At 32.0% G+C, this 16,376-nt stretch overlaps 2 protein-coding genes and 1 pseudogene across 2 annotated transcripts; 2 read left to right on the top strand and 1 right to left on the bottom strand.

Annotated features, from left to right (window-relative positions):
* Positions 1-837: 837 nt before the first annotated feature.
* On the bottom strand, positions 838-1,707 carry LOC106344583. The gene has a single exon (XM_013783938.1). It carries the CDS (start codon positions 1,705-1,707, stop codon positions 838-840), a length of 870 nt encoding a protein of 289 aa, XP_013639392.1.
* Positions 1,708-5,758: 4,051 nt separating this feature from the next.
* Positions 5,759-7,760, top strand: LOC106344582 (annotated as a pseudogene).
* A 3,718-nt stretch (positions 7,761-11,478) lies between these two features.
* On the top strand, positions 11,479-14,298 carry LOC106293972 (WAT1-related protein At1g25270-like). The gene is made up of 7 exons (XM_013729598.1): positions 11,479-11,708; positions 12,126-12,188; positions 12,307-12,423; positions 12,893-13,151; positions 13,488-13,646; positions 13,745-13,896; positions 14,003-14,298. Exons 1-7 carry the CDS (start codon positions 11,479-11,481, stop codon positions 14,169-14,171), a joined length of 1,149 nt encoding a protein of 382 aa, XP_013585052.1. The 3' UTR covers positions 14,172-14,298.
* The last annotated feature ends 2,078 nt before the right edge of the window (positions 14,299-16,376 follow it).

Here is a 16,376-nt window from a genome sequence, read left to right as displayed (position 1 = left end):
TTCAATGTACCAAAGAACCCAACCCCGGTCCAAGCATGGTGAACACTGGCAACTATAAAACAAGGGGACGATTGTTGACATGAACAAATGCCTCTTTGTTATGAACCGGTCGTTCTCGCGGTTAAACCATATCGGATCTTCATTTCTATCCACCATTCCCATTCTACCAACAGATTATCTTGTGAAACGAGAAAAGTACTCCTCATCCTCCCATAAAATTTTGCGAGTCATTGCATAGGTATACAACGCTCGCTCGTATCCTGCATCTACTGCTCTCTTTAACAAACGAAGTCCTTCATCTAGACGGTCTAACCAGTAGAAATACTCCACACCCTTGACGTAAAAAGTACTTGGGTTACCCTCCTCATAGCATCTTCTTAACAACAAATTCCGCGTGCCAAGGTACCAAGGGTAGTTAAATAAATCAAAGGAAGCATACACCCCACCGTCTGGACAACTTCCTAATTGATGAGGGACCTCGGGTTCGTTATGTTCGGATGATGTTAGGTCTTCAACAACAACAGCCATAAATTACGATGGATGATGGGTTCAACTTCAGGTTTGTCTTCCGGTGGAAGAGGGGCATTTTCGGGTTGTTTTCCTCGAGTACGAAATGACTTGTCTCCACCTCTGAAATCTTCAGTAGTAAATGTATGGCCAGAACTAAGGCGGTGTACCAAACGAGTTACTTGCAAGTCTTCGACCTCGTCCAACCACAGGTGGCGCTCGGCTTCTGGGAGGAGGCCGAAGTGTACGGTAACATACGAAGCGAGATAGAACAGATCAATGAATAAATCTTACAGATAGCAGAAATGTTGGCAATAATATGAGAGAGAATTATCTTACATCTGGTTCTGCTTCGACATCGACAATGTCTTTTGTCTTGAGGATAACAACAGTGGTCGCACAAGCCGAAGGGACCTCCAAAAAAGTAGCTGTGTTGGCTGCATCAGGAATTCTAGCCAAGAGCTGAGGCACGGCTTCGAAAGCAAGCAAATGGAGAGCTAGGGGAAAGCCATAGCACGCGGTTGTCTGTTGAGATAACCGGATCCGCAGTTCGTGCTGGGGGTCAGGGATGTCTTTACTGACAGGGGGAGGCAAAAAACAAGATAGGGTGTACACAAACGATAGTCGACCCCATGGATAGTTCAAGAAGGATGGTACGTCAGTGAGCATTTTGACATACTTGGGGGTGAGCTTCAGGGTTTTGTTAGTACACCAAAGAACCCCGTCAACCAACGCTATCAAAGCCAAACGAAGTCGTTTCCAACTCGCAAGAAATGGATTGCGTAGCATCTCAGGAACCTGAGCGACGGTTATATCACCCACCATTGTATTAAAAAGTTTTTGCCACATAATACTACTTGCAGTCTCCTCAGAGTCTGAATCTTCAACATCGAATGTGCCGTATTTTTGTGTCGTAATAAGCTGGCGGCAGAGGAGGCTTCCAATCAGCTTAGTTGAGTTCTGGCAACGAGCAACAGGTAGGTGAAACAATCTGCCAAACTGAGGGCGGAGTAAAACGTCCATGTCCGCTGAACCTGCTAGAGCAGACGCAACAGCACCAATGACATTGGCCTTGGAGTATATGTTCAGCCGCAAACCAGTTGGGAAAAATCCCGGAGCAAACAGTCTTGTAGGCAATTGTGTAGATGAATCGTCATCTACGGCTTCTACCGGCGGAGATTTCGGTGCCGTGGAGTCCATGGAGAAGGCCGTTTTATCTTCATCTGAGTCGGAAACTACAAAAGGAGATGATTGCTCATTTAAATATGGTCACATACTGTAAAAGTTTGTTTATAGGGATCTAAAACTAATGAGACCCTGAAAGAGCAGCTGCATTCTGGTGGTGACATGCACAGATTGAGGAGAGGACAGAGTCGAGTTCTGAAAAGGAGAAATAGATAAAACCTTACACAGTATCTGGGTATCGACTGGCCTTCCGAGGTCGGGCCTGTTTGCGGGGTGTGGGTGTGGATCTTCGACGGCGACGACCGGAAGTCCCTGCGGCGTTTGTCTGGGAAACCATAGAAATCTAAATTAAAGTCGATGTTGAGCTGCTGCAGTGAATCGGAGCTCAAAGGTGCTAAAGTCGTCACGAGAGCTCGGAAGGAGTCAAGACTTTTCAACTTTTAGGTTTAGCAGAATAATTTGATGGAGAGAGAGAAAGAGAGAGAGAGAAATGGAGAGGAGAAGAAAGCTGTTTAATTACCGCGGTGGTTTGCGGGTGAGAAGTTACTGGGCCGTCTGTCTTGGGAATCGCAACAGTCTCTCTCACGTGAGAAGGCTGCAGTGGCAAACTCACAATTTATCAGGCAGAGGAGGGTGTGATATGTCTTTGCTGGATGACTTGTATAGGGTCAAAAAGCGACGCGACCCAAACTCCAAATAAAAACTAAGCGGACCCAAAGCCCAAAATAAAAACTAAGCGGACCCAAAGCCCAAAATAAAAACTGCCATGCGATCCACTTTGCCAATATTTTCATAGTTTCATTGTAACCAAATAGTTGGCTTGAGATTCCTCGGCCTAAACGTTAACTTCTTATGCGATAAGTGATTTTTTGACCTTAAATATTTATAAAAAATGAGATCAGCTAATTAGTAAACAAATTATGTAATTTACAAAAAAAATTAAAAAAATTGTTTTATGGCCAAAAATATTATTTTGATCAAGAATATACATTTTATTTTTCCATACCATCTACTCTATTAAAAGAGGAGTACAAATATAAAATATCCCTAAGTTTTCCAACTTATTTACAATGGCATGCCACTAGAGTTATTAATTAATCTACTTTTTAAGATTCTATTTCTTTTTCTGTTTAATTAATATAATTCCTAATTTGAGCTTTAACTAATAAAAGCAACATTAATTTAAAAAATCAATCTCGCTAGCTAATCAACTATTAGGGAGGGTTATTGGTTTAAGAATTTTTAAAGAATTATAAAATTTTAAGAATCCATGGTTATTGGTTTATGGATTTTAAAAGTCTTTCCAAAATCCATTGTTATTGGTTTTAAGACTTTTAAATTCTATTCAAATCCTTTGTTATTCAAAAAATTTAGTTTTTATTGATTTTGCTATTCTATTCAAATCTATGGTTATTGGAAACTAAATTCTTTATATTTTAACTCATAAGCTAGACTTTGAAAATAGTATGTCTACTCATAAGATTTCTGAAATCTGTGTACTAATAAAAACATTTCCACACTTAATGATATATTTTTCTTGTTTGACATGTAATTTTCAGAAGATCTCTTTGTCGGTAAGTTTCATAGTTGGTGTGTTCTAACATAATTTTTCGTTTGTATGAGTGGTGTCTCAAAAAAAATGTCAATGAAAACAAGACTGTTAAAAATATGTCATGTAGTATGAAGATAAAAATGATTATTTTCACAACATAACTAAGAACAAACAATGCATAACACAAATAACCAATACCATAAAATGCATTTGTCTATGTAAACACACCAAACGATAATATAATAGTGTCTTATTGAAATTCATTGTTGAAAATTTCTACAACTTTTTTTGTACCTTAGAAGCAAAAACTTTTTGAAAAACTATATTGTGCAAATTCTTAATAAAATAATAATCTATAGAAATCAATACAAAATATTTGATAGAAATTAGGAAACATTTGTGAAATCTACTAAACTTTTAAAAATTTGTCAAATTCTAAAATCACTCAACTCTTTCCAAATTCTGGTTCCAATAACCCCCCCTAAATAGGATCCAAAACACTTCCTATAATCTAGCTAGCTAATAAATATTGTCAATAAATGAAATCATCTACCATTTAATAATTATATAAAATTATTTCTTCATCATCTTTTATTCTTGATATTCCTATATAATTGGAATACATATAAACGATGTAGATTTATTAATACTATATTATTAATAATTAATTAATAAAAATGTTAAAACAACTATAAGGCCACCTAAATCAATTTAAGTATTTATTTACTAAATTTAGAACACAATATTTTTTAAAGATATATAGTTATAATTTTCATTATTCCTTAGTAATAACTGAAAAACCACATAAAAAGAATCATTTATATAATATATTAATAAACATATATTTAAATGTAAATATATTATTTTATGCATACTTTTATATAAAATAACCTAATATAAGTGTTGAAGAGTATAAAATTATGATCCGTTAAAAATGAAAATACATTTGTGCGGATGTTCGGGTAAAATTCTAAAAATGAGTGATAAAATCGACAGCTCAAAAATAAAATATAATTAGTCAATATAAACTATAAAATTATTATGTTTTTGAAATGTCATCTTAAACAATTATTAAATATAGATAAAGTTTTAAAATTTATATTAATATTTGTTTATAAGAGGTAAAACTAAACACCCGTGCGGGTGCCCGGGTCAAACTCTAGTCTACTTTATTAAAACAGGAGTACACTTATAAAATAACCCTAAAAAAGTTACACAATATTTACAGCCAAATGCCATTGAAAATTAAATTAGTCTCACATTAAAAATGATTCCATTTAGGATTAGGAATAGGCGAAATCTGACCTACTTTTTACATATCTCTCGTTATTTGAGAGTCTTTTCCACACATTTATTATTTTCCTAAAATAACTCAAACGAACTATAAACAAGAAAACAGATTATTAATAACTCAAACGAACTACATTGTTTTCCTAAATGTGATTTCCACGATTATAATAAAGGAACTACATCAATTTAGAATCCAGAATATTAAAACAAGCACAAAATCTTTGATTTACGCCTATAACAAAGGAACAAGCGTAAAATCTTAGATAAACATTTACGGAATAAGCACAAGATCTTATCACGTTTTTACATTCTTTTTTTTTACTTTCAAAATTACTTCATTAATTTTTACCATTATAATTCAATGTCATTTATTTTACGTATTAACCATAATAATTTCACGTGTCTAAATGAAATTACTCCATTAGTGACAAGAAGTCAGACCGGTTAACAAAATTATTTTTATTTGTTTACTAAATCATTTAGACATGGGCATTCATGTATTCGTTCAGATATATATCGGTTTTTATGGATATCAAGATTTTGGATTTAAAGTTAAACTATGTTCGGGTATTATAAATTTTCGAACAAGGTTCAAATTGGATTCTTCCAGATCCGGGTAAGTTTGTAGGAACCTAAAAAATATCTAAATAACATATATGTTTTAAGAATATCACTAAACAATTTATAAAAAAAAAAAAAGTCAAACCCGTACGGATGTACGGATCAAGCTCTAGTATTTCTTAAATAACTTTCATATGAAGTTACTACCCAAAGTGCATGTCTTATCCTACTCTCTGTTATTGTCCATGTGTACACATGTGGATGTACAACGTTGACTGGCTGTTCAATTAACTGCTAAATTATTTTATAAGTAATTTTTGACCTAAGCATACATTTTTTTTCATTTGGTTGGTCTTGAATTTATATATGTAACATCGTTGTATAGAAATGAATAAAATAGCGAATTGTGATGGTCTTCATGGGTAATTATAACATTGTTGTACTGTATATGTTACCACCATATATTTTTCATTGCACATTAAAATGTAAATTAAAATCGCATATTGGTCGGAGAAAATTGGCTCCCTGATTCACCTTTTTATTTACAAATGTTTTACTGTCTCTGATTCTCCTTATATACACCAACATGTATATTTATATTTACTTAGCCACATGTACTTAGATGTTCATTTCCCTTAATCAAACAAGTTATTATCTGTGGAAATGGCTCTGGCAAATGGGATGAAGCCGGTGATACTGATGTTGGTGGTTCAGATGGCTCTAGCCGGAGTGAACATCTTCTTCAAGCTGGCCATAAGCAGTGCCGTGAGCGTACCTGTCCTCCTCGCTTACCGCTTCCTCCTATCCACAGCTGTTATGGTTCCTCTTGCTTTCTTCTTCAACCGGCAAGTTTCCAGCCTATAGCATGATCATTTGATTTGGAGGCCATGTACAAATTTTACTGTGTCTTCTTCTTTTATTATTTTCTCTTCAATATATGGTTAATATTCATAGAAACTCAGAATTATATGTACGAATTCCAGAATATAAACTAGAAGTAAAACTATGTTATACATATGTATGATTATTCAATCTATTTGGTAAGCTGCTTAGCAGATTCCCCTTTTCGTATACCTGAATATTCTTAAATACAAAAAAATTGTACAGTTCATCAAGTTGTGTTACATGAACCGGAATACCGGATGCTAACTTTGCACTTCATAGAAAAAATTACGAAAAAAATTATTCTTTTTACAGGGAAAGAAGACCAAAAATAACATGGAAAATTATTTCCAAGGCTTCCTGTGCGGCTTATTCGGGTAAATAATTTTGAATTGTTCCATCTTTCAATTAACTCTAAGCTGAGGTATCTTAATTAATCTTGTAGACATATATGTATGCGGAGCTGTGCTTATTTTTGTGAGTGGATAAAACTTGCCTAAAACTTCTGTAACATATAAAATTTTATTAACTGGTCATAAAAGTTCTTTTACTATTGCTCTTGCTGGGTATAACATATATGTTTCTATATATATGCTGCGTATTACTGCATACAACTGATCGTTGAAATAGAGAAATATACAAAAAATGCTACTAGATCAAGAATATACAACGAACGGCGTCCAAAATTGTAGGGTGGCATCGAATCTGTACATCATTGTTATTAACTTTCTCATTGAGATCTCTACCTTATTTATAATTAAACATGTGAATGACAATATTCTAAATTGATAATAATAATAATAATCACTAATCTGTACCACTATAATTGATTACATGATATTAAGTATGCCAATTTTTATAAATGTGAACTTCATATTTGTCATGACATTTTGTATATTTTCCAACTATAAATATGATTAGACATATATATATATATACACTAATTAGACATAAATACATATGATTTGATCAAAAAAATACATATGATATTGCAGAGGATCACTAGGGCACAATCTATACATGGAAAGTATGGCACTAACGTCGGCTACATTCATAACTGCAATGGCAAATCTTATACCCGCCGTAACTTTTGTCGTTGGCATAATAGCAAGGTAGTATATATATATATATATATATATATATATATATATATACAACACATATCGAAAAGCATACATGTGTGATGTGTGTGTGTGTGTTTATTTATATAACATACGTACATGTTATATCAAAGGTTGGAGAAATTAGAGTTTGGAACAGCAGTACGAAAAACAAAAGTATTCGGGACGTTAATGGGAATAGGTGGAGCGATGCTGTTCACCTTTTTACAAAGGCTTTTCTTTTGATTTTTTTGAAGTGTGACATTAACCTTCTTCCCGGTAGTAGCACCGGCCACGTGACTTTTCTGGCGTCCAATCACCGTGTGTTGGGAGCCTGTTTGGCCCTTATTAGCTGCTTCTCTTATGCTATATGGATCATTATACAGGTGAGTTAGTAACATATACTATACATTATTGTTAGGGTCTTGTGTGTAAGCTGAACGATCTGGTCGGTCTAGGATGTGCGGTTATGAAAAGAAAATATATATATATATATATATATATACACATCGAGTAATGAAAGGACATGTATGAGTTGTTTTTGGTACACAAATTTTTCATTACAGGCAAAGATGAGTGAAACATTTCAATGCCATTACGCGAGTACAGGATTGATGAGCTTAATGGCTTTCTTCCAATCGACTATATATGCATTTTATGTGGAGAGGGATTGGACACAATGAAAGCTCGGCTGGGACATTAGGTTATGGACCGTTGCATATTCGGTATATATCGATTTCCATTCTATGACATTTTTGGAATAGCCTTAAACTAATGAGACATTTTTGGAATATAATATATGCTATCAAACCTCTTTATATTGGACTAACACTATTACCAAACGAATATGGAACTAATACAACTAGGGAACAATGGGGACAGCACTAGTTGTAGCACTAATGTCAATTTGTGCGAGGCTAAGGGGTCCACTCTTCGTAGCCGTCTTTAACCCCCTCCTGCTCGTGAGTGTTGCCTTAGCTGGTAATTTGTTCTCCACGAAAAGCTTTACTTAGAGCATCTCCAAAAGACATTTTATAACTTCAAATATGAAATTTTTTGTTCTCCAAAAATGAATTTCAAAACTTCAAATTTGAACTTTTGAGGAGTGAAACTCTATATTTGAGGTTTCATATTTTTTTTTGTATTTTGGTCCCTACAATTACACATCACATTTATAATTCATAAATATTTTCTTGTTTATTATTTTAATCCTTATAAAAATTATATCTCATAAATATTTTAAGTTTTGTTTACAAAATTTAAGTTTACACATAAAATTAAATAAAACTTTAAAACAAGATTTAAAATATTTAAAACTAGATTTAGATAACAACAATATAAATGAAGACATAACTATTACACAAATTTAAATATTACAACAACACTAATAGTCAGGTAAGTTTGATCCGGAACTTCAAAATTTCTAAATATTGTTCAATTTTTTTTGTGTAATTGAAGATGGTTGTTGTTGTTGTTGTTGATGATGATGTCTTTTCGTACAATTCTTTCTTGTTCATATTGAATATATTCACGAGTATTAATATCATCGATAAAAGTTAGTCTTTTAGCAATATTTTATGTTTCTCTTTTACTTTCTTATTCTGATATAATGTATTTACAAGTATTAATATTTCTCGATTTAAACAATTTTTATCTCTAATCTACAAATTAAAAATGAGAAGAGCTATTTTTACTTCGAAATGCACTAGTATATCATATATGCATTACGAAAATCACTTTATGGAATAATATGAAATTTTGCTTGAAGTTTAATATTAATTAAGTTATTTTGTTTAAAATTTTATATTTTAATATAATATTTTATTAATTAATATTGTTGTAATATGTTTATATATGTGCTAGTTATTTACAAAAGTTGTATGAATTCAAATTAGTTATGACATATATAAAGGCTATATTATAAAATACAAATAGTTTTGAAGTTAAGTTTGAAGTTTTGATTTTGGAGAAGAATACATTTAAACTTCAAATATAGAATTTTGGAAACTTCAAAATAGAGTTTTTTTTTTAGAGATGCTCTAAAATGCAATATACATTTTGGGATTTAATTAGACATATATATATATATAGTAAAACGCATATACTAATAATATTTTCAATATTTTAGTGTACTTGGAGCAATCTTGATTGTATGCGGGCTATATGTTGTGTTATAGGGAAAGCATAATGAGATGAAGAAAAAGCTAAATGGACTAGTTTCACCGGAGGAAAACGAAGTACAAAAATCAGTTACGACTATTGTTGTTAGTGGTAACAACAGCAGCGGTTCTATAGAAATGAAAATGATGGAAAATAGCACAAGTGGAAGAAAAGAAGTGGCGATGGCGTCATGTTATTAATTAAGTGGATCACTTCTTAAACTTTTAACTAATGCTTGACTATTTAGCTACTTTGTTAAGGGAAATTGGAGCTAGATGTTTTCATCAAATTGATATATAAAGCTTTTTTTTTTTGAAAATATAAAGCTTTTGCCGCAGTTAAAAGTAACAATTATATTAGTGCACAGGACCCTTGAGTCGAGAGAAATGATGTTTTTACCATTAAAAGACAAATTATATTAGTGCCCAAACCCAAAACTTCCAAATTTGGATCAATACCAAGTGTACATGGCTTTACGCATGTTGCTTATTGACGCAGGAGCGTTTTCCTCTATTTTGGAATTCTCTTGTGAATGATGTTTACAAGGTTGACTTTCTTTGGTCTACCTAAAAACGGTTCTGAAGGAGGAAACTTTGTCAAAACGTTGAAATAAAAATCCAATGAAACTGTCAACTATCCAATATTTTAGTTGATTTAAATATAAAATATTAGTAATCTATAACAAAAATATTTTTATTATTAGAGAATTTGTTGGTAGATGCTCATACTATGAGAACATGACCATTTAAATATTTCACTAAAAGAAGCTCACAATAATAGAAAAAATTAAGTTAAAATTATTATTTTATTAGGTGGCAGATATTTTTAAATATTTCAAAAGAAAAAATTCATATTTTAAAATAATTATTAATAAAATAAGATTTTTATTTAACCTTTTTATTTTTATAAGATATTTTGGTAAGCGAAAAAAAAACACAGTAGAAATTATATAAATTGATACTCAATAAATTAATAAACAATATAAATTAATAAATTTTGTCAGTTTCGAATTAGGCCGGTTCAAAATATGACAAAAATAAAATAATAAAATAATATTTTTTAAAAGATCACATGTAAATATTTAGTCCTATTAAAGTCATAAATTAATAACTTATATATATAATTTATATAAGTATAAATAATATATTGTATTAATTTTTATATTTATAATAGATTTTATCTCTGTTTTTATTAAAATTTAATAATATTTTGATTGTACCTAATAAAGTTATCTCTAAAAACACATTTAAATTGCATGAGAATTGAATTTATAAATTTTAATGAGTATATAAACAGTTAAATCAATTATTCTTATCATGCAAAAAAAATATATAAACAGTTAAATCAATTATTCTTATCATGCAAAAAAAAAATATTTTTTATAAATTAATAGCTCTATAAATTAATACAATCCTATAGTCATAACATTATTAATTTATAGAGTTTTTATTGTATGGTGTTCAGATAAAATTGGACAATCCATACACGAACATTTTGCTAATTAAATGAAACACACTAGAAAATGGAAGAGAATCCAAACCCAAAACTTCCGAATTTTGATCTTTACCAAGTGTACCAAGGCTTTTATCTCTTTTGGAATTCTCTCGTGTGGCAAGCCACGGAAGGGAACCATATATAGAGCATGCTTAGCACGTGTCAACGTCAACCCAATATGTCGCTTTTATAATCTTTTTAAAATTTACAATTAATGTTAATAAAACGAACTACCCTGAGCATGCATACAAATGTTTGCGGCACCAAGGCAATGTACATGTCCAATATTGTTTCTCTCTTTTCTTTTAATAAAAGAGAAAAAGAAAGATGCTTTTGCAACGACTACAAAAAGATGCTTCTGCGAACGCTCTTAAGATCTCGTGGTCGTGAAGGTCCATTGATTATAACGATAGTTAAATAGTTCTTTCTTTTATTATGCATAACCGCTTCACTTACGTATTCTATTTCCCTTTTTCATAATATATTTGTATACATAGTATCTCTTTCACACTCACTAAGCCTTCAAAGTTGTATCCTTAACAACTTTTGCTACTTTGTTCACCAGTTTCCATAAACAAACACTTGAATTTTACATCTTCTTATATCACATAATTTTTTTTCATGGTCTCTAAATTTTAAGTGGAGCACAATGGAAAAGGTATAGGAATATAATTAAAGACGAAGACACGTTGGCTAGATAAATAAAGCTGATCATACAAAAGCTCATCCAACTACAAGGGATAGTTAATGGTTAGACTGGGTATCAAAGTACAATATAGAAGTTGTGGGCGAATTGAAGATATGTTGAAAGAAGTTAAAGCTATAAGTATAATGCTGGTGGTCCAGTTTATTTTCGCAGGAATGTACATTTTGTTTAAGCTAACGGTCGATGATGGTACAAATCTCAGAATCCTCGTGGCTTATCGTCTCTCCTTCGCCACCATTTCCATGCTTCCCCTCGCCCTCATCATCCAGAGGTTTCCTTTTTGTTACATATTTTATATAATTGTTATTTTTGCATTATATTAAACCATATATTTTTATATATGCCAAACCGGATTTAAATACACTTTGGGTTACATAATGCGCATCACGACCGTTCTTCAAATTTTAGGGGTGATAGACAAATTAAAAAGATTTTAGTTAAAAAATAATAATAATTTTCGGAGGCTATATTATGTAAATTATCTCTTAAAATTTGGTGTTTATAGACCAATGTTTTATTTGCTCATTTGACCATGACCGGCTCTGATTTGAATGACCATGTTGGAATCTGGCGTCCAACAGATCTACTACATTAAGTCATACATTTGTGTGTGTGTTCATATTCAATAAATTAAATACTCTGATGTTATTTCAATCAAATGTTTTGTTTTTGGACTCTATGTGATCAGGGATAAGCGGCCAGAATTTACATGGAGACTGCTCTTTCTAGCCTTTCTTTCGGGGATGCTTGGGTACTTAGAACTTAGTACAGTAATTTCATTTGAACTGTTACTGACAATCATAAACTATTATAGATATATACATGGAATTTTATAGATGATGTGATTCATGTATTTGACTTCTTTACAGAGCGGCGATACCAAATTTTCTCTATTTGCCAGGACTTGCTCTTACATCAGCTACCTTTTCGACTGCGGCCAGTATCCTTGGTCCGTTGATCACCTTGGTATTGTCAGTCGCTTTTAGGTAAGGCACCGCACATCCAATGCTAAACAATAACTTTTTGGAAAAGTATGATATATTCATTTGGTTCCCAAAATTATACTCTCTCCTTTTCAAATATCTGAAATTTTAGAATTTTTTTCAGTTAAAAATTAGATGAAGTTTTCAGTTTTCAATGTAAAACTTTTTTAAGTTGTACAATATTTATTGGTATTGTGCAGTTTATTTTATTATTGGTTGAATTATGATTAGTTGGATAATTAATGATGGTTTTGTTAGAAAATTTTAAAATTAAATATTTTCTTAATAAATAAGCACAATTTTAAAACATTATCTAATAAAAAATGGAAGGAGTATATGTTAGTTTTTTTCGTGTTTGAACGGAACTTCTTAAACTAAGAGAATATGAATCAAGGGTTACTTCATCTGCAAACTTGGCCTGTCGAGAAATGAAATGAAAAGGCTAACTAATGATATAATTCTGATTTAACAGGATAGAGACTCTTCGGCTGGGAACGAACGAAGGGAGGGCTAAGCTTGTGGGGACGTTGCTTGGTGCCGGTGGGGCTCTCGTATTTGTATTCTATAAAGGTGTTGAGATTCATATCTGGTCAACACACGTTGACTTACTTAAAAACTCGAACGCTGGTCAATCTTCTGGCCAAGCCACTGAGAACCACCACATCTCAATTCCAGGAGTTCTTATGGTTTTTGGATGTAACGTTTCCTTCTCACTTTGGTTAATATTGCAGGTAAGTGCTGCTTTTTCATATACCAAACGATTATTTTAAAATAAGAAAAAGAAATCTAACGTCGACATGTTTTATGTGTGATTGTGTTTCAAATCTGAATAGAAAATTATCATATTACTTCCTAGACATTTAATTTATACTGATAACTACAACTAAATACATATTCTTTGTGAAGTAATACACATGTATTTTTATGTACCTTATATATATATACAAAATATAATTTAATATGTTGAAAAAGAACCTCTGTATATTGGTCAAGAAACGTAAAGTGTTTTCTTTCATGTTTTTGGCGTTGATATGATGTTTCAAGAGACGTAATTTTTTTCTTTACAGGCAAAAATAGGCGATCAACTTGGAGGAAGTTATTGGAACGTAAGTCTGATGAATGCGATGGGAAGCTTGGTTTGCATGATTGTTGCTCTCTGTTCAGAACGTAACTGGAAACAATGGCGATTAGGATGGAACATCAGCCTTCTTGCTACGGTTTATTCGGTATAAAACAATCTACCCAATGATTAAGGATCATTTAAGACGTGGTTGTGTATACTTGATACACGTTTTTAATTGATTATCTTGTCCGTGACTTGTAGGGAGTTGTGGTCTCAGGAATGGTCATACCTCTTATTGCTTGGTGCATTAAAACAAAAGGACCGTTATATGTTACAATGTTTAGCCCTATAAGGCTTGTGATCGTAGCCCTCGCCGGATCATTTGCTTTAGAGGAAACGCTTCATTTGGGAAGGTACACCCAAATCATGCATGTGTTTCATCAAACTAATGTTTTAATTGTGTATGATATATATATAGTATGTAAATTTCATTCTCTTTTTATTTTGCGGAACGTACAGTATAATTGGTGCTATGATAATGGTGGGAGGTGTATACCTAGTTATATGGTGTAAAATGAAGGAAGCCAAGAGTGCCTCTACTGCATTGGACCTCATTGAAACAAACAAGAATATCAAAGAAGTGAACCTTGGCAATCTCTCAGCAGTAAATAATAGAGATGTCCCGTGAAACAACCATATAGCTGCATCATCAAATAAAGTCCGTAGAAATGGAATATATACGGACTACTAGATGGAGAATTTGGACAATGTCTTTGATTTTTCACCCTGACTTCAATATTAAAACACTATCTATAACTTGCTACTTATATCTCTTAAAAAGCTATGTTCTATGTTATATCGTGAAAATTTCTGTCAACTAATTCACATTGCTCATGATACAAATAGAGTCCTAAGTGTCTAGCTACTTTTAATCGGCTTAAATTTAAGAGCATCATTAACGATAAAACTTTGTAGAACCTTCTCTCACATGTATTATATTGATATACTCCTATATAACTTTTTTTATTAAACTTTTAAACAAAAAGAACTTAACCAATGAAACTGGAAAAGAACAAATGAAAAGAGAGTATCTCGAAAGTGGTTGAAAATCTCTCGCTCAAAAAACATTTCTTGTGATTTTCTGTGTTTCTCATTTTATGATTACTTTCACCTGTTTGCCCGTTTTTCTTCTCTTTTATATAAGACTTCCGACTTCTTTCAATGGATATGTAGCTTTTGCTATTTGTTCATCTTGTCATTTGGGAGTCGTCAGATAAAAGCAAGGTCTTCTCTGAATTTTCTTTAGAGACCAGTTCGATTCGGTTCATGGCATGGCTCCTATAGTGGAATTGGATTAGTGTGGTTTAGAGCCTTAATAAAGAGTGTCATGTTTGGTCCTTCAATAATTTCAACTGTGGATGTTGACGTCCCTTTATGTCTTTTTATCATGTTTTGGTTCTAAATTGTATTGTTAAGTTCTTAGCTTGTATATTTGTTTATGGTTTTTGGGGACTTGCAGTTCATCCGCGGACTTAATCTGTAGGGAAGTTTTTTATTCGGATAGATGTTTATGGGGATTGTGTGTGTTCGATGGTTTTGTCATTCTACTTTGTAATGTTGTTATGATCAATGAAATTTATCAAAGAAAAAAATGATTACTTTCCATCTGTAGTAAAGTTCTCTAATGTAATTGTCAAAAAAGTCTAGTTATAAAAAAATTATCATTGTCTTCTTCCTATGATAGTTCAAAATTTCAGGTTTACGACTATGATTACTTTCCAACATGTAGTAAAGTTCTCTAATGTTATTATGACTATGATTACTCAAGTTATGTGACACGTCAATCCATTGGCATCTTAATAGTCTAGTTATAAAAGAGTTAAGATCAAAGGAGACTAAAAAAGGTTTTCATGGTAACACGAGACTTTTATCCGAGATCCGGATTCGATCTGAGATTCCGGATCCGATCCGAAAATCCGGATATCTGGAGGGGCCGAATCCGGATCCGGATAGTAAAATGTTGGATCCGGATATCTTGATTTTTAAGTTTGGATATCCAGATACGTAAGTTTTATTAATAATTATTTCAGAAATAGTAATATCTGTATACGAAAACTAATTTTATTTAATATATTTTCATTTTTATAATAGTATATGTAAATTTTATGTAAATTTTGTAATATTATACATAGAAATAATTAAAACATTATATATTTTTTTAATTCTAAATTATTTTTCATATTTATATATATATTAATATTATTATTTTTATTTATTTTAAGGATCCAAATCTGGATCCGGATATTACAATTTTTAGAAGGATATCCGACACCCAGATATCTGAGAACCCCGGATCCGGATAAAAATAGTAAAATGATAAGGATCCGGATCCGGATACTTTAAAAATGTCCGGATACCAGATCCGTCTTAGGCCCATGGAAGATAGCATAAACGTAAATGATTTACCTTTTAAAGATTCCTCTTCAAATTTGCTTCTGTTTTAATAATAAGGGGATGTTGGAAAGCGGAACAAATTTACTTTTATGCAAACTAGAAGATTATTGGGAAATCTGTTTTTTTAGAGCAAAAAAATGGTAACTATGTCCCTTTAGACTAAATTATACTACTTTATGTCGTATTAGACTAATTTTTTCCAAAATGGCAGTAATGCCCTTAAAATTGTAATTTTTTAAAAAAGATATATATTGAGTTCGATAAGGGAGATCGATCGATCTCACTTTACAAGTTATAGTGGATCGATCGATCCCGATCATTATTCAGAACAAAAAAAAACGCGAAATATATATAATGATCGACCTGGTCCATTTCACTCGATCGGCGAAGGTCGATTTACACAGATCGACCGATCTGTAAGAATAGATCGATCGATCCC

Source organism: Brassica oleracea, chromosome C5, assembly GCF_000695525.1.
Source record: "Brassica oleracea var. oleracea cultivar TO1000 chromosome C5, BOL, whole genome shotgun sequence".
NCBI classification, from domain to species: Eukaryota; Viridiplantae; Streptophyta; class Magnoliopsida; order Brassicales; family Brassicaceae; genus Brassica; species Brassica oleracea.
Note: the sequence above shows the minus strand (reverse complement) of the source record. Positions and strands in the feature narration are given on the sequence as shown.